The sequence below is a fragment of the Nerophis ophidion genome, linkage group LG11 (assembly GCF_033978795.1).
Source record: "Nerophis ophidion isolate RoL-2023_Sa linkage group LG11, RoL_Noph_v1.0, whole genome shotgun sequence".
Taxonomy (NCBI): Eukaryota; Metazoa; Chordata; class Actinopteri; order Syngnathiformes; family Syngnathidae; genus Nerophis; species Nerophis ophidion.
In genome coordinates this window covers 40318283-40337346 of record NC_084621.1, presented here as the reverse complement: position 1 = coordinate 40337346, position 19064 = coordinate 40318283, and the positions used below count along the sequence as shown (strand labels likewise).

At 41.5% G+C, this 19064-nt stretch overlaps 1 protein-coding gene across 4 annotated transcripts in view; it reads left to right on the top strand.

Annotated features, from left to right (window-relative positions):
- Window positions 1-358: 358 nt before the first annotated feature.
- LOC133562077 (rap guanine nucleotide exchange factor 5-like) overlaps window positions 359-19064 on the top strand; it is a 45073-nt gene continuing 26367 nt past the window's right edge. The window contains exons 1-4 of one of the 4 annotated variants that reach the window (XM_061915918.1): window positions 648-771; window positions 15628-15679; window positions 16368-16498; window positions 17030-17130. In XM_061915918.1, coding sequence (XP_061771902.1) covers window positions 16434-16498; window positions 17030-17130 — 166 coding nt within the window. In that variant the 5' untranslated portion in view covers window positions 648-771; window positions 15628-15679; window positions 16368-16433. Of the gene's footprint in view, window positions 772-15627; window positions 15680-16367; window positions 16499-16526; window positions 17131-19064 lie in introns of those variants that run through there. The other 3 variants (XM_061915915.1, XM_061915916.1, XM_061915917.1) reach the window with 3 other exon arrangements.

Here is a 19064-nt window from a genome sequence, read left to right as displayed (position 1 = left end):
CCACACATTTTTTTTAATATAAAAACACAAAAAACATGAATTCATCACCAAAAAGCATGCATTAATCGAGAAAGCGTCTGCCTGCTTTATGGAATAATGACTTTAGGGCTAATATAATCCTACTGTAGCTAATCTGTGACATGCACACATTTTAAATCATGTGTGACATTTGCTTAGTGTATTGTTTGCCCAACTGAACAAAGTTTTCAAGGGTGACCTTCCAGTACAATGTGCCCTGCCCACTCCTGAATCGAGACGCCCTCCCGCATTCAAGAGATTTTCAAACTTCCTTTTTGGGTCCATTTGGCTAGCCAGATGTTTCCTGAACCTGCCCTGTTTCCCAACTCCCTCCCCTCCCTACTGGATGTAGTGAAAGGAAAGGGTTGAGCGAGAGGGAGTTTTGTCATTCGCTCTCATACCTAACCTGGCTTCCATGGGATTCTCCCCTACAAAGACAAACTTAGATTGACTTAGGCGCCACTGACAGTAAAAAACCTGCACCTAAAGCTCATTTTAAAGCAGCTCACCTCCTTGCAAAGCAGCTCCAAGTCATCGGTTTTGCTCTTTTCTGTCTTGGTTGGGAAGGCAGTGATGTCGTGGGACTGTGGTCTGAGGTACGTGTTCTCTGTGTCCCCTACACTGCCGCAAGGCAGCATGTGCATCCTGCACGATAAGGAGGATTTGTCCAAGCTAGGGATGGTCCAGAGACTGGCTAAGGACGGCTGCCGCTTCTTGCAGAATCACAGCAAGGCCCCGGAGAGGACAACTGAGGTGAGCAACACAGACAATTCAGCTACTTTGGCGAGCTTTGTAAACAACAGAAATGTGTGTGAAATGAGAATATATTCCTATTAGTCTAATGATGTCATTATAGCATTACTCATTAAGTCCATTTTAAATCTAGGCTTAGATGGAATGTGTAATGTTGCAGCATGAGTGATGATGCGCTTGTCTAAAATGCTGTTAAATGATGTTAAGAGTGTGAAGCAAACAAATGAGATATGATAGCTGCATTATCATCAAGGGATGATGGTAGCAGATTAACAATAAATACTATGGTGATATTATTATGTTATCACAACTTTTCCATTTTCTACCGCTTGTCCCTTTTGGGATCGCGGGGGTGCTGGAGCCTATCTCAACTGCATTCGGGCGGAAGGTGGTGTACACCCTGGACAAGACGCCACCTCATCGCAGGGCCAATTAGGCAAATAATTAGAGACATTGCAAAGACATTCACAAATGAAAAATTACAACACCCAGTCAAGTTCGGATGCATTTGGACATATTTTCACAAGAAGTTTGTTTAGACAATTAACATATGTCACATGGTACGTATGAGGGGTGTGGTTCTAGGCCTGCTCCATATGTGAAGTTCCAGGAGATAGTCTTTACTGTGAATTTTTGCTAAATAAATACAATTGGCTTTACATCATTGGAAACGTCACTATGATATTTGATATTTGGATGGATAATGTTTGAGTTATTTGACAGCCCAAGGCCTAAAAACCGTAGACATTACCAAATATTGACTTTCCTCCCTGGAGATGCTTTGCCAAGCCTTCACTTGCTGCTTTGCCAGGCCCTTACTTTTGTCTTTGCTACAGGAAATGCATGCTATATTGGCTTGATATCAGGCTTCTGCAGGCACGTTCATAGACATTTTTGGGGTTAAGGTGCTTAAGCCAGAAAAAAGGGCACCTATCAGGAAAATTAATTATACAACTGTAATTATTGTGATACACATCGCTGCAGGATACTTTCAACTTATATTGCAATGAATACAAACTTATATTAACACAAACATGTTTTCACTGTTTCATGACAGAGTTGAAACATAAGCAGCATCACACCAATAATGTACAACAGATACATCTCATCAGGCATATAGGTCACCTTTCATCTCAATAATTAGAAATGTAATTAAAAAAAACTAACAAACTTGTCTAATTTATAGAACAGATAAACTGTTTATTACTTGCCTGCCTGTTCACTCTCCAATCAGAATGCACCGCTCAATAGTTATGATGCTGACTGGTAAAGCAAAGCAAAAAAAAAACATTTTCCCATTTTACCAGGAAATGTTGCCATATATTGAAATACAAAATCCCTCCCTTTCTTCATTAAACATTAAAGTCAGTAAACAGTTGGACGAGGCTTTGAGTAGTTTTTTTATTTTGTTTCGGACACATCATACCAGTTATTTCACAATATTTTCAGCGGCACAAATGTTGTGGTTAATCTTTCACCAAACAACATCAATGGATTTCAAAAACATTGTTATTACCTGTCTGCCTGATGCCGAGTATTAGAGGGTATGTGTTGTGCAGTAGGCTCAGGGTTATTTGAGAAGGAGAGAGTGGTTTGGGGGCCGTCGGGGATGGTGAATGCAGTCGAGCAGTTTGGGGAGGAATTTTGACAGGAACTCAAACATTTGCCCCAACAGATATCAAAACATATTCTGGGGGAACTGATGCCAGATATGATAATTTTGTTATCCTTGTACATAAATTAAAAAATGGGATCCATTAGAAAAGGCACTATATTTACACAGGGCAAAAGGTCAGGTGGTTAAGCACCATGATGGGGGTCTATCTGTGCACATGCCTTGGCCTCTGACTTAGCCATCAAAGAATATTCAACATATGTGCCTTCAAAAGTTTTAAGTTGATTCATCTTGTTACTTCTGTCAGAAAACGTCATTAAACTCCATTCAGCATATTCCAATAGTCACCATAACTCTGCCTCCATCATGTTTGACACATGATGTGGTATGCTTTGTGGTATGACTTATAAATGTTGTTACAATTTGGATACTCTTGTTAAACAATGCCAAAGTGTCTAAACACAGGGTCCATGCATTTTGGTGTGAGCTTGCACACTGTTTTGGATGCCTTTGTCTGTGATGTCTGTAGTCTGTCTACATTGTGATGTCACAGTGAGGTGGATGTACTTCTTTGGACATCAAAGTACCAGTAGAATGGAAAAACAAGTTGCCTTTATATTTGGGCTATTACATACATATATATATATATATATATATATATATATATATATATATATATATATATATATATATATATATATATATACACATATACATATATATATATATATATATAGATATATATATCATATATATCTATATATCTATATATATATACACATATATATATGATTTATAACACCAAAAGTCTTACAATGTTTGTGAGAAAATAGATATGATCTATATAGTATCAATCTCATGGAGATTTGTGAGCCAATTTAAGAGATAATGAGCAAGCCAGTCATGCGATCCATGACGTAGAGGTTGGAACCACTGTTCCGTTCCCCAACAACAACAACCCTAATTATATAGAATTTGTGTGCACCAACAACGATTACTTTGGAAAAATGATTATCCAGAAACTTATATTTTTGAGCCTGAACATAGGGAGAATGAGCTACAAGTTTTAGAATCTGTGTGCTAAACATATCTAGCTTTAGTGAAACACTAAGCATCATGTAGCAGTATTGCTAAGTGCTAAAAAAACAAATACAAACTACGGAAATAATGAAACCATCGCTTGCTAAACAATGTCTAGTCTCACTGTGCTGATGACTGATAGGATGTTCATGTTTTTCTGTTTGGATGAAGAATTAATAAAAATTCACACAAAGGGATAAAAGGAAAACTTGCTGCCTGCAGACACCGTTTTAAATTGTCGCGTCTTCGTCTCCGTCTCTATAAATTGAACGTCACAGATGAAGAACTTGTAGATTAAGGTCTAAATCCTCCTATTATCCAGATGAGAGGCATGATTTATAATCTACAATAACTTTGACGAGCTGAGACGCGATGCAGCAGTACATCAGCTGGTTCAATGTTGCAGCACAAGCAAATTATCTCTCTGTTATCAACGCATCGCTAAAAAAAAGTTTGTCTGTGTTAGCACTTATAACAGGGCTATTCAACTACATTATGAAAGGGGCCGCAGATTTTAAGAGCCCAAGGGCTCAGGGGCCGAACATTGAATGGTGGATGTTTCATCAGAAAGTGCAAAGTAAACACATCGGCTTCACAAAGCACTGTCAATAAATTAATTATCCTGCTCTGCTACTAGTTTCCAGAGTGTGCAGATTGATAAAAAGAGACTCGAATTTTTGTTAAAGATTGTTGTTCCTTTTTTTTAATTATTTTCCTTCCTTAATTTTCAAAGAGACAACAACAACAAAAACAACAATAACAATAATAACAACCACAACAACAATACAGCATCAGTAAATAGGACATGCACAAATATAATATTAAAAATGATAGCAAAGGAGCAGTTAGTGAAATAAATATTAACACATAAATGACAATGAGCATTTTTACACTACAAATGTAGCAATACAAACACCAATATAAATAGCACTATTGAACGCCAACAAGTAAATAAGAGACATAAACACCTCCCCCACCAAAAGATTCCGCCCCCCCAACCCAAACCCACACAAACACACCACCGCCCAAACGACCGAGACACAGCACCCACACCAGACTAGAGGGCCGCGCTGCCACTGCATCAAGTCACCAACACAGACACCACGGCGCAAGGCCGGACCACATGGCACGGACCCCGCTCAACAGGAAGTGAAACTCGCATGACGCCACATAAAACTAAAATGGAAGTGGCTGAGGAGAGGGAAGTCTGTGTTTTCCAGAAAAAAGTTAGAACAACACACTACTTTGTATTATATAGTAGTTTTTACCTTCCATAACATGACTACTGACAGATATAAGTTAGAACTATACACTACTTTTTATTACAAATGTTGTAGTTTTTATCTTCCATAACATGTCTACTGACAAATATAAGTTAGAACTATACACTACTTTGTATCATAAATGTTGTAGTTTTTACCTTCCATAACGTGTCTACTGACAGATATAATTAAGTTAGAACCGCCCGATTGTAGCTGAGATAGGCGCCAGCGCCCCCCGCAACCCCGAAAGGGAATAAGCGGTAGAAAATGGATGGATGGACACTTAGTATTATAAATGTTGTAGTTTTTATCTTCCATAATGTGTCTACTGACAGATATAAGTTAGAATGAAAATACATGGGTACAGCTGGTAGCTAATATTAGCAAACAGATAGACCTACCAACTCGGCGCATAAAAAGTGCAGATGGCCTTAAAACGCCACAACAGTCAGGCACAATATGTAAGTACCCAAAATAAAGACTCGACATCAAAGAAATTTAATCGAAGCAGAAACATAGGAGGAAGCGGGCTTAAAACCTGATGCTAACCGCCCATTGAAAATACATGGGTACGGCTAGTAGCTACTATTAGCCAACATATAGACTTACCAACTCGGTGTAATATCTTAACATTGACACACTCTCTCGTCGCAACTTGGCTCTGATGGTCGGCACCTATAAGTTTACAATTAATTGTAAAATGTTGGACGGTTGTTTTTACGATATGCAGGCAAACGACAACTTTAAAACATACCGGCTTAGCTACGGCACTTGGTAGCCATCTTGGTATAGACGATCACAGCCCCTCCCTCACGAATGTTGGTGCGTGCGCACCAGCAGCAGACGGTACGGAAAGAAACGGGAAAAAAACCCGTCTCCCTCACTGTGTCTGCGCATGGCGGCCATATTTGAAATGGTTTTCAGCGTAGCGGTTCCTTGAAGGCTGATAAAATCAAAACCGTAGCAGTAATAAAAACTCTTTCATCAACTTTTAATCAGAAGGTTTCAATATCTCTCCTGTGGTAGTTTGAAGCCGACACGACAAGCGCACTCAGAGGAGATAATATTAGAAAAAAGGTGACCGGTTTTTACTAAACTTTTGTTTTGAAGGGGGAATTGCAAACTTCCTGTTGATTTTTGCTGGGAGTTGTTAATATATGAAATGTAAGTCTAAGGGAGACCTACATGGAGGTTTTTGTTTCATGTCTCTACTGGAAGTTACAGTTTTGTCTGTGTTTTCTTCCTAGGAGCAGTTTTGTCTGTGTTATATTCCTAGGGGGCGCTAGAGCGCAATTTTTAGTTTTGGGTTTAGGTTTTTTGATTAAATTGCAATGTTCGCCAGTCCTGGTGTGTGTGTCAAATTTGGTGAGTTTTGAAGCATGTTAAGGGGGTCAAATTACAGCTCAAAGCTGCGGAATAATAATAAAGAAAGAATAAAACGCTAGAAATTCAATAGGGTCCTCTGTCCCAATAAAAGCCTCGCACCCTCAGCGAGGTCTATCCCGGGGAATGGCAGGCCACCAGATCGCAGTCTCCGCAGCCCGCACCGGCTGAGGAGGCAATGAGGGGTGCGCCGTGCTCCAGAACCCCAACCCCCCAATGCATGTGTATAGGGCCCCCAGATTGTCTACTGTGTAGTTAAAATTTGGAGGTCAGCCATTACATCCGACCTCCAGTCCCTATTGATGTGTGTACTGTAGCGTGAGTGAGTTTTATCTACTGTTCATGCCAATTAAATGGATTTCAAAAGAGTTTTGAATAAATAGTAAATAGATTGGCTGAAGTATGACCACATCACAATATCAAAAGTAATCATCACTTTTTAAATGATGGCCTCTGATTGGCTGAGCTCACATTGAGCTCACGTTTAACTTAGCTTCCTGCCGCCTGGCTCCATGTACTAAACTGTTCAACAATGGCAGGAAGCATTGACGCAAGGGGGCCAGAACACCGTGTCCAGACATTATGTAGCCTTTCAGGGTGGAGTTGTGTGTGTCAGGTCCCCGACCTTTTCTTCAGATACTAAATCTCTTTATCTCTGTTATTTAATATAGCGACATTTTGCTTACGAAATGCCATCGCTAATCTGTATGACATTGTGGAAAATGAACTTTACCAATTACATGTGCAAGTACAGTAATGTGCACACCTTATTAAATACTTGACATAGATAGAAATATAGAGATTATGCAGATGAGTATCCAGTTAATGCAATAGTTCACAGTAATCCAATGATGCTACATGCATACATTACTTATATACCGTACATATCTAAATCTGGGCATCAAAGAGCTTAGAGTACCCAGATGGTGACTGCATGACTGTTTCAGTCGAATGCACTGATCGTTATGCAACCAATTTCAATCGTATTTACTTTGGATGTTTTTTTCCCATTGCATGATTTATATTTGATATGTCATTTAGTTGGATGTGGCGACTTCTTAATATAACATTCTCTTCACTGCAAATTCCTGTGCAAATGTTTGACCAAATGTTCATGCTTTACATAACATGCACATTCTGGTGATATGATGAGAGCTAAGCCGATGAGAACAGAGGTACTTTCGGGGGATAACTAAGTCGACATCAAATGGTTCTTTGAAAACCAAGACGGTGTTTGAATCTTTTGCTACCTTTTTCCCCACGTAACCCCAGCAGGATTTTGACCCAATGTGTGTTATGTCAGAACTGACAACTCCTAGGTCCCTTAGGGTGTTCCATACCATGCATGCCAGTGCTGCTGCAGCATCACACAGCCATGCAGACAGATCCCTCCAGCCAGTGGAATGCATTTGGCACCCAAAGAAAGCCAATAAAGCATTCATTCCCACATAACTCTCCAGTAGTGTGTACAGTACTCTTCTACAGACAAGAGTCCATTTTGTGAGGACTTTAGCAGTAAAGTCGAGGTCATCTAAGGGCAAGTGAGTTCCGTCCAATTACGAGGAATTCTGCTCCAGAGACCTGATTGTTGTTGCAATAACCACATGGCTCAGTATGTGTAATCCCACTGGATCAATAATTCATTGTGAGGAAAGGTTTGTTTGCATATTGACCAGAAGCTACACTGACAAACTCAGTTAAAAGAAATTAACTTGTGTCCTTGTTTTGATAGGAGACAGAAAACCTTTTTTGACTGTCTCTTACACTACACTTTTAGTCATCACATACATACTTATAGTCAAGGTTGCAGTGAAATACCTTCAGAATCATTCTCAAGTGGATAAAAAAATGCATTTAAGAAATACAACTAAATAAACCACATTGCAAAGACCTGCCTGCGACATCTGTTCCTGTGTACTATAGACGGTTTTCACTATCACTATCACTATTAAATGTCATCAGAACAAGATTTTTGCACAATATTGTATATTTATGTGCACACTATACAACACTGATAAGGTGGCTGGAAGTTATGCTTGATGATTCTGTAGAAAAGGCAATTAGGGGGGAAATAGGCGCAACCTCATCCATGCCGTCTGCACATCTAATTGCACACAGATCTGAGTGTTGCACTGACTGATGGCTCAGAAGAGGAGCTCTGAAAGGGTGAACCGATGTAGAATGCATGTGCGTGCATTGTACAGTCAGGTCCTCGTTAAGGCCGATATCTGTGATCCGAATACGGCATTGTCAAGTGGTTACCACCAATAATGAAACTTTCTAGAAAAAGGTACATATACAATGATATATATCCAACTAGACTTATAAAATTTGTGGGAGTTTTAGTTTGACAACTATTGCCCTTAGAAGAGATTGTGGGGGTTTGGGTAAACAATAGTTTAATATTTTGGTATTTTCATTAATGACAATTAAGGACAATCCCATAACCTAATTGACTGTATGTAATTGTGTCAGAATAATGCCTGTATAGTCAAATATAAGAATTTCAGTGCTTTGTTGCTGAAAAGGCCAGTTAGAGATAGTAGGGCTTAAAGGGGAACTGCACTTTGGAATTTTTGGAATTTTGCCTATTGTTCACAACCATTATGAGAGACAAGAACACATGTATTTTTTTCGGGAGGTGGGGGATTTTAAAGATGATTAAAAAAACACTCGGAAGATGTGGCTAATGGGACTCACTGCTGTAGCCTTCAAAGCCCTCTAAAACAACTTCAAAACCTTCCATCAATGTTTTATATACACACTGCAAGCATATTTATATAATGTAGTAACAGACACGTTCATAACAATATGTAATATTTACAATATTTACCATTTTGGTAATTTCAATCATTGCCGGATTTAATTATTTGGCGCATTTATTTCCTCTCCCTGACCTGCCACCTTACCGTGGTAGAGAAGTTTGCGTGTCCCAATGATCCTAGGAGCTTTATTGTCCGGGGGCTTCTATGCCCCCTGGTAGGGTCTCCAAAGACAAACAAGTCCTAGGTGAGGGATCAGACAAAGAGAAGCTCAAAGACTTCAATGGATATACAACAACAGAGACTCAGTTTTCCCTCGCCCGGATGCGGGTCACCGGGGCCCCCCTCTGGAGCTGGGCCCGCAGTTGGGGCACGATGGCGAGCGCCTTGTGGCCAGGCCTGTTCCCATGGGGCCCGGCCGGGCACAGCCCAAAGAGGCAACGTGGGTCACCCCTCCAATGGGCTCACCACCCATAGCAGGGGCCATAGAGGTCGGGTGCGTTGTGAGTTGGGCGGCAGCCGAAGGCAGTGCACTTGGCGGTCCGATCCTCGGGCCGTGGAACGTCACCTCACTGGGGGGAAAGGAGCCTGAGCTAATGCGAGAGGTAGAGAAGTTCCGACTGGATATATTCGGACTCACCTCAACGCACAGCATGGGCTCTGGAACCAGTTCTCTCGAGAAGGACTGGACTCTCTTCCACTCTGGCGTTGCACACAGTGAGAGGCGACGAGCTGGGGTAGCAATTCTTGTTTCCCCCCGGCTCAAAGCCTGTACGTTGGAGTTCAACCCAGTAGACGAGAGGGTAGCCTCCCCCCGCCTTCGGGTGGGGGGACGGGTCCTGACTGTTGTTTGTGCTTACGCACCAAACAGCAATTCAGAGTACCCACCCTTTTTGGATACACTCGAGGGAGTACTGGAAAGTGCTCCCCGGGGTGATTCCCTTGTCCTACTGGGGGACTTCAATGCTCATGTTGGCAACGACAGTGAAACTTGGAGAGGCGTGATTGGGAAGAATGGCCGCCCGGATCTGAACCCGAGTGGTGTTTTGTTATTGGACTTTTGTGCTCGTCACAGATTGTCCATAACAAACACCATGTTCAAACATAAGGGTGTCCATATGTGCACTTGGCACCAGGACACCCTAGGCCCCAGTTCCATGATCGACTTTGTAGTTGTGTCATCGGATTTGCGGCCTCATGTTTTGGAACGTCTGGCAGGGTCTCCTGTCAGAGAGAGTTTCAATTCCCACCTCCGGAAGAACTTTGAACAAGTCACGAGGGAGGTGCTGGAAATTGAGTCCAAGTGGACCACGTTCCGCACCTCTATTGTCGAGGCGGCCGATTGGAACTGTGGCCGCAAGGTAGTTGGTGCCTGTCGTGGCAGTAATCCTAGAACTCGTTGGTGGACACCAGCGGTGAGGGATGCCGTCAAGCTGAAGAAGGAGTCTTATCGGGTTCTTTTGGCTCATAGAACTCCAGAGGCAGTGGACAGGTACCGACAAGCCAAGCGGTGTGCAGCTTCAGCGGTCGCGGAGGCAAAAACTCGGATATAGGAGGAATTCGGGGAAGCCATGGAAAATTACTTCCGGACGGCTTCGAAGGGATTCTGGGCTCTCCTATTTCTGGGGCTGAGGTTGCTGAGGTAAAAACCTCCTCTGTGGCAAGGCCCCGAGGGGTGGATAAGAACCCCCCGGAGTTCCTTAAGGCTCTGAATGCTGTGGGGCTGTCTTGGTTGACAAGACTCTGCAGCATCGCGTGGACATCGGGGGCGGTACCTCTGGATTGGCAGACTGGGGTGTTGGACCAGCTCTATACTCTCGGCAGGGTACTTGAGGGTGCATGGGAGTTTGCCCAACCAGTCTACATGTGTTTTGTGGACTTGGAGAAGGCATTCTACCGTGTCCCTCGGGAAGTCCTGTGGGGAGTGCTCAGAGAGTATGGGGTACCGGACTGTCTGATTGTGGCGGTCCGCTCCCTGTACGATCAGTGTCAGAGCTTTGTACGCATTGCCGGCAGTAAGTCGGACACGTTTCCAGTGAAGGTTGGACTCCGCCAAGCCTGTCCTTTGTCACCGATTCTGTTCATAACTTTTATGGACAAAGGATTTTCAGCTCACACTGGATCGGTTCGCAGCCGAGTGTGAAGCGACCGGGATGAAAATCAGCACCTCCGAGTCCGAGTCCATAGTTCTCGCCAGGAAAAAGGTGTAATGCCATCTTCGGGTTGGGGAGGAGACCCTGCCTCAAGTGGAGGAGTTCAAGTACCTAGGAGTCTTGTTCACGAGTGAGGGAAGAGTGGATCGTGAGATCGACAGGCGGATCGGTGTGGCGTCTTTAGTAATGCGGACGCTGTATCGATCTGTTGTGGTGAAGAATGAGCTGAGCCGGAAGGCAAAGCTCTCAATTTACCGGTCGATCTACGTTCCCATCCTCACCTATGGTCATGAGCTTTGGGTCATGACCGAAAGGACAAGATCACGGGTACAAGCGGCCGAAATGAGTTTCCTCCGCCGGGTGGCGGGGTTCTCCCTTAGAGATAGGGTGAGAAGCTCTGCCAACCGGGAGGTGCTTAAAGTGAAGCCGCTGCTCCTTCACATCGAGAGGAGCCAGATGAGGTGGTTTGGGCATCTAGTCAGGATGCCACCCAAACGCCTACATAGGGAGGTGTTTAGGGCATGTCCAACCAGTAGGAGACCACGGAGAAGACCCAGGACACGTTGGGAAGACTATGTCTCCCGGCTGGCCTGGGAACGCCTCGGGATCCCCCGGGAAGAGCTGGACGAGGTGGCTGGGGAGAGGAAAGTCTGGGCTTCCCTGCTTAGGGTGCTGCCCCCGCAACCCGACCTCGGATAAGCGGAAGAAGATGGATGGATTTATTTCCGTTTTCATAGCAGCGCACGTCTGACTTTTGGAAACAACTCCTTCCTCTTACAAATACGCAAGTTTGTTCTTATCATGGCAAATTCGGTAAGAAACAATGAAAAGGACTATTGTTGGACAAATAAGGTCTCACAACCTTATCTTTTATGGAGGAATGAACTACTGCTTTTAGAAGCAAGTACAAAGAAAGAGTGAGACATCGAAGCAGACAGAAGTTGAGAAAGTGAGTTAAGAGTGAATCGAAGCTGCAAAATGTGGAACCTGAAGCCAAGCTGAAACAAACAGACAACTGTCCATCTAGTGAGTCACACTTTAAATTGATCATGATACACGCAGCACGTCATGTTTTTATCATACAGAAACATGAAATGTGGGCTAATACTTTACATTTACTGTAATATGACTGATAATGTTTTTAAGTCAGTACAGATTGTTGTCTTATCGCATCATGTTATGCATTTCAATCTCAAACGCGTTTTGTGCTGACGTAGAAGCTACCTTATAGCTTGTAGTAGTTAGCTTCTACGGCTAATATCGTAGCGCTCTGATGTGTTAGTTTGCTACAAAAATAGTTCCTCAGTTTTCGCTCTTACAATAATAATGCCGCTACAGCTTGGTTATTACACTGTTTACGAAATGAAAATTAAGTATTGTTGATAGTTTTTTAATGCATTTTTAAAGTGATTCAGACAGAGCTTGAATTCATTGTTCCCATGAGCTGCATTTCTAGCCACCAAGAACAAGCCAGTTATATATGTTAAAAAGCAAAAAAAACAAACAAAAAACTATTGTCTTCTTGTCTCATAAGGATTGTGAACGATAGGCAACACTTTTCGTATGATTCGGTTTTTGATGAACATTTTCGCCCTGGTTTTCTTGTTGTTGGAGTAAACCAGTGCACTATAGGGTGTTATAGGGGTGCATGACTTTGAGAACAAACAATATTGCGATTTTTCTTTCCAAAATTGAGATGCGATTTGATTTGCAATTTTTTTTATATTTGTACATAAAAATACATAAAACTGGGAAAATAACAAGTGAAGGAAGAATTGTTACTTTTAGACTGTCAGTCAACATGTTCTCGTCTTAATGTGCAATACATTAGAACAATATGCAGTAATTTATTTTAAAAGATGGCTTAATGCAGACAGATTCAGAGCTTTTTCCTCTTAAAGTACCAGTGGAGTGGAAAAACAAGTGACTTTATATGCTTAATTATGTTTCACTATATCCGTTCGGGATGCCACCTCAGTAGAAGCATTTAAGTCTCACCTTAAAACTCATTTGTATACTCTAGCCTTTAAATAGACTCCCTTTTTAGACCAGTTGATCTGCCGTTTCTCTTCTTTTTCTTCTATGTCCCACTCTCCTTTGTGGAGGGAGTCCGGTCCGATCCGGTGGCCATGTACTGCTCGCCTGTGTATCAGCTGGGGACATCTCTGCGCTGCTGATCAGCCTCCGCTTGGGATGGTTTCCTACTCGCTCCGCTGTGAACGGGACTCTCGCTGCTGTGTTGGATCCGCTTTGGACTGGACTCTCGCGACTGTGTTGGATCCATTATGGATTGATCTTTCACAGTATCATGTTCTCATAGTCATCAGTATCATCAGTATCACAGTATCATGTTCTCATAGTCATCATTGTCACCGACGTCCCACTGGGTCATTATTGTCACCGATGTCCCACTGGGTGTGAGTTTTCCTTGCCCTTATGTGGGCCTACCGAGGATGTCGTAGTGGTTTGTGCAGCCCTTTGAGACACTAGTGATTTAGGGCTATATAAGTAAACATTGATTGATTGATTGATCCATTAATAATAACTATGTCCAATTGTATTTACAATCTGCAGAGAATGTGAAATAACGTTTAAACATCACAAAATGCCAAAATTTCAGTAGGCCATTTTGAATAATCTGCTGTAATGGTCAGATAGAAATATGGAAGGAGATGTACTGTCTATCATTCACAAACCCTTTGTGAAACAGGAACACATATTCGTAAATAAATAGCTAACAATTTAGTCAACAGATTGAGGATCCTGTATTGCAGTGGTTCTCAAACTTTTTTCAGTGATGTACCCCCTGTGAACATTTTTTCTAATTCAAGTACCCCCTAATCAGAGCAAAGCATTTTTGGTTGAAAAAAAGAGAGGAAGTAAAATACAGCACTATGTCATCAGTTTCTGATTTATTAAATTATAAAACAGTGCAAAATATTGCTCATTTGCAGTGGTCTTTCTTGAACTAATTGGAAAAAAAGATATAAAAATAACCAGTGATTCAATTATAAATAAAGATTTCTACACATAGAAGTAATCATCAACTTAAAGTGCCCTCTTTGGGGATTGTAATAGAGATCCATCTGGATTCATGAACTTAATTCTAAACATTTCTTCAAAAAAAAAGAAATCTTTAACATCAGTATTTATGGAACATGTCCACAAAAAATCTAGCTGTCAACACTGAATATTGCAATATTGCATTTCTTTTCACAGTTTATGAACTTACATTCATATTTTGTTGAAGTATTATTCAATAAATATATTTATAAAGGAATTTTGAATTGTTGCTATTTTTAGAATATTTTTGAAAAATCTCAAGTACCCCTTGGCATACCTTTAAGTACCCCCAGGGGTACGCATACCCCCATTTGAGAACCACCGCTCTATTGCGTCACTAAATTCTTCTAAAAAAAAAACATCCAAAAACCGCCAACAATATTCCATTTACATGTCATGACCTGAATATTAACCAAATATCAGTAATATTGTTATTATCAGCGGCAACACAGACTATTTTAGCGGTGCATTGATAGAATTAAGCTAATGCTAGCTTACGCTGCTATTGTTGGTACAGTGAGCCGGCAGGTGCATCTGCGTCGTCTCAAACTTGGTAAACATTAATTCTAGATTATAATGTATGCATCTCTCACTCAGTAAAGATTGATACTATTTTTAACCATATCTATTTACGCGCAAATTTTGTAAGCCTTTTGATTTCATAAATCAGATGTGTATGATAATAGCTTCAATATAGAGGCAACTTGTTTTTTCATTCTACTGGTACTTTAAACTGAAGAAATAATCAATAAAAACTATACAGTGTTTATAATGTAATGTAATCATAATATACAATAATAATGCAAGTAACCATTTAAAAGTATAAAACTGTTTTTTGTTTTTATTGTAGAATTGTTTACAGTTGTACTGTAACTGAATGGTAAATAACAATTATCCTAAATAAATCTACAAAACAAATAAAATGAAATAAACTCTAATTTCTGTAAGCAGAGATTTAAGTTAAATAATTACTGAACATCTTAAACTGCATTTTTTTCTTAGTTGTAAAACGAGGTCGGACATAGTCTTTTTCTTTGTTGCCATCACAACATTCTTACTCGTTTGTCCATGTTGATGGGCTCATATTGCCATCTGATTTGAAACTGAAATATTCCCACAACAGATAATTTGGCTTTGAAATCATATTTTTTTTCCTCCCAATTTTTGTTAATTTGCAGAACTACTCACTGGCAAGTCCTAGGGTTCTCTGTGCTTCCTGTGTGTGTAAAGCTGGCGGTCTTGCTCTCTGCCCGCTGAGACAAAGATTGTGGATGACTGAAAAGAGGGTTCACTGCGTTCAGTTAATTGTACGATGCACAGAGGGAGACCTTTTCTCCCTCTTTGATGAAAGAGACGAAAAAACGCGCGGATCATCAACAATTCGGATTGGCGAACGTGTCTGTTACACAGCCTTAGGGTGTTACTTCATGTCTTAAGGTCTCTAATAATGTTAAACCTGTTTTAGAAAGTCATGAACTGTTTTTCATGCTTTAGCTATTAATGTATTTGATGTTAAATTAATAATTCTTACTTTGCAGAAATTAAACAAATCAACAGCGATCAACAAAGGATTACTGTACTTTGATTTAGGTAAGCAAACTCACTGTCTGGATCACATGTTATTGTGAAAGCAGCCCTATAAGGTGGACAATCTTGAGCATATACACAAACTTATTCCTTGGTGCTTTTCCAGACATGCTGTGGGGCATCATTGATCGCTTTTGTATTGATCACTACTGATGTAACTCAGTTGATATTTAAACAAGATTTTTGAGTTACTGCGCGCTTCTCGCACACACTGCTTGGTGAAAGGGTGTCAAAGAGGGTCTTGACTTGCCTGTCACTCGTAAAGATTTAAAGATGGAACAGAGATGACCTTTCCAGTCTTACTGAGGCTCTCAGACGCAGTGATTGGAGCACCTGGTATGACACATATGAATATGAATCAGAAATGACATGTATAAAGACAGTGGCAGACTGCACCATTAAACCTGAAAGTACCAGCTTTAATTTAATATACCCAACATAGGAATCAGTAATTAAAATATGCATGAGCCACTTATGTTAATCCTTGAATGGCCTCCTACTGATATAGGCTGAATAATGATCTGTGGAAATCGGGCTTCATTTACAGTGCAGGTTTTGACAGGGCATTGTGATGGAAATCAGTGGTAATTTGTGTTAGTGGAAGAATATACAGAGCAGGAGGGAGGAGGGGTATCTCCTTGGTGATAATACGATCCATCCCTCTCTCCCTCCATCTATCTCTCCTGTCCAGCCTGCCCAGAATGACGAGGCGGTCCGTGTGCTGGAGAGGGGTCGCTGTGTGTTGGTCCTTCAGAGGATGTCGTCACAGTCGCCAGTGAAGGGAGGAGGGAGAGAGGCGGAGGAGGAGGCAAAGAAGAGGAGGTAAAGCCACTCCCCAAATCCCTGCCTTCCCCTTCCTCACTATACCGCTTTTCTCCCTGACATCACTCCACCTCTTATCATTCTCTATGGATCACATTCAGACATGCATCCATCACAACTCAGTGAGCTCACTCTTCCGGAGACATTAATTCGGGAGCTTTAGTAGACTACGGAGGGTGGGGAGCTGAACACAGGACTCTGGATGGATGGGTGAGCAGGGCATGCAACAGTAAGCGCGGTAACGTTGCCGGCGTGCGGGGCAAGGATGCTGCGGGATCAGAGGCTGTTGCTGCACGCAGCCTTAGTGGAGCAGGAAGAGGACGAGGATGAAGACGAGGAAGAGTCCGAGGGAAGCAGCAGCAGCAGCGACAGTACCGGCCGGACAGAGCCGCCGACTCTGCCCACGTTCGATGTGCCCTACTTCCGCTACATAGATGATGAGGGCACAGAGGGCGAGGAGGAATGGAGCAGCAACCGCTCGCTGTCCTCCATGGACGAGGACTCGTCCACTGACTCTGTTGTATCTGACAGGTACACGGTGGTGTCAGGAACCCCGGAGAAAATACTGGATCACCTGCTGAGCTACCTGACGCTTGAAGAGGACCATCTGGCGTCACAGGTCAAAGAGTCAGGTCAGTGCAAACACAACTCTACAGCTTTTGTATTGAAACAGGTTCTATGATATCATCATATCTGCAAAAGATGCCATACTTTCCTTTCTACTTTTTCGTCTACTTGTCCCCAAAGTTGCAATGGTTCTTTACACAGAGCAGGCTGGGTAGTTTTGGAATGGAAACAGCGTTTGCCTGGCATCAACCACATTGGCTGCAGGTGCGCTCATAATATTGTCACACTGTTGCCAAGCAAGAGGAGACCCTCTGCTGCTAAAGCTTGGATGAGAAATGGTGATTGCAGTCGGGAGAGACTATTTACAGTAAGGAGGGGGTTAGTCCTGAAAGGAACAGAGGAGGGAGAAATGGAGAGAGAGGATTTCTGTACTATATGCTTTCCTTGGAAATGGAGGTGATCACAAATTGTCATGGGAATTGAAGCAAGCAAAAATTCTTACAGGCAGTCCTTACTAGTTTGGAGGAGGAGGTGATTGAAATTGATCACAATGTTGTATCATGGGATGTGTTGGACAATCAGAGTCAACACAGGAGTGTTGGAATATGAACATTTCAAACAAGGCCATCCTTCCTTGCGTGTACATTTACAAGAACACAATTTACCTTTATAGTAAGTTGCTGGGGTTGTTAAGGAGTCATTGAGCATGAGTTGACCATGCAAGTCGTGCAGTGAAGGTCTCTGCAGGGAGCATGACATCCAAATGTTAAAAAGCCACACATCTATAAAAAGGAGACACATTTAATCTCCATTGAGTCATGTACAATATGCTTTCAGACTTGCTCGCCGTATAACATGCTTGCTGATAATCTTTCTTTTCTTATCCAGTTGACAGTTGCAGGGATGCCAGAGCCTATCACAGCTCGCTTAAAGTCAAAGAGCAAAATGATTGCACTGGACTAGTTGATTTCAAGTAATTCAAAGACCAATCCCAAATCAGCTAAAAGGCAGCTATGTGAAGCACTCAACTAACACTACTCATTAATTTTGAGATTAGACTCAGTCAATAATTCCTAAATTCAGTTTGCAGCATGCAATGTATGTAATACAGAGTGTAAGGATTACAACTCCATGCATTTTAGGCTTCTTGTCGGCGGCTTCAGTCAATAGAAGAATCAATTGTATGTGTACTTATTGAAATAGAAATATGATTGTCAGGTTGATTGATCTCATGGTAGATTGACAGTGAATCCATTACTCCATACATTTTCTGCCACGTGTCCTTTTCGAGGTCGTGGGGGTGCTGGAGCCTATCCCAGCTGCACTCCGGCAAAAGACTGGGTACACCCTGGACAAGTCGCTAACTTTTATCGCAGGGCCAACACCGATACACAGACAGCATTCACACTCACATTCACACACTAAGGCCAATATAGTTTTCCCAATTAACCTATTTTCATGATGAAATTAATCTGAAAGGACACACAGATTTGACTCAATGCTTAATGACACAGTAGAATACAACTGCTATAGCCATTAAATATACCGTACTATTAATACAGTATAACTCCATGCATTGAGATGAGATAAGATAAGGTGCTTATGATCTTATATATACTATATACTATATATATATATATCTATCTATATATATATATAGATATATATATATATAGATATATATATATACATACACACACATACTACCGTTCAAAAGTTTGGGGTCACCCAAACAATTTTGTCTTTTCCACTTATTCACCACCATACGTTGTGAAATGAATAGAACATAGAGTCAAGACATTGAAAAGGTTAGAAATAATGATTTTGTATTTGAAATAAGATTTTTTTTTACATCAAACTTTGCATTTGTCAAAGAATCCTCCATTTGCAGCAATTACAGCATTGCAGACCTTTGGCATTCTAGCTGTTAATTTGTTGAGGTAATCTGGAGAAATTGCACCCCACGCTTCTAGAAGCAGCTCCCACAAGTTGGATTGGT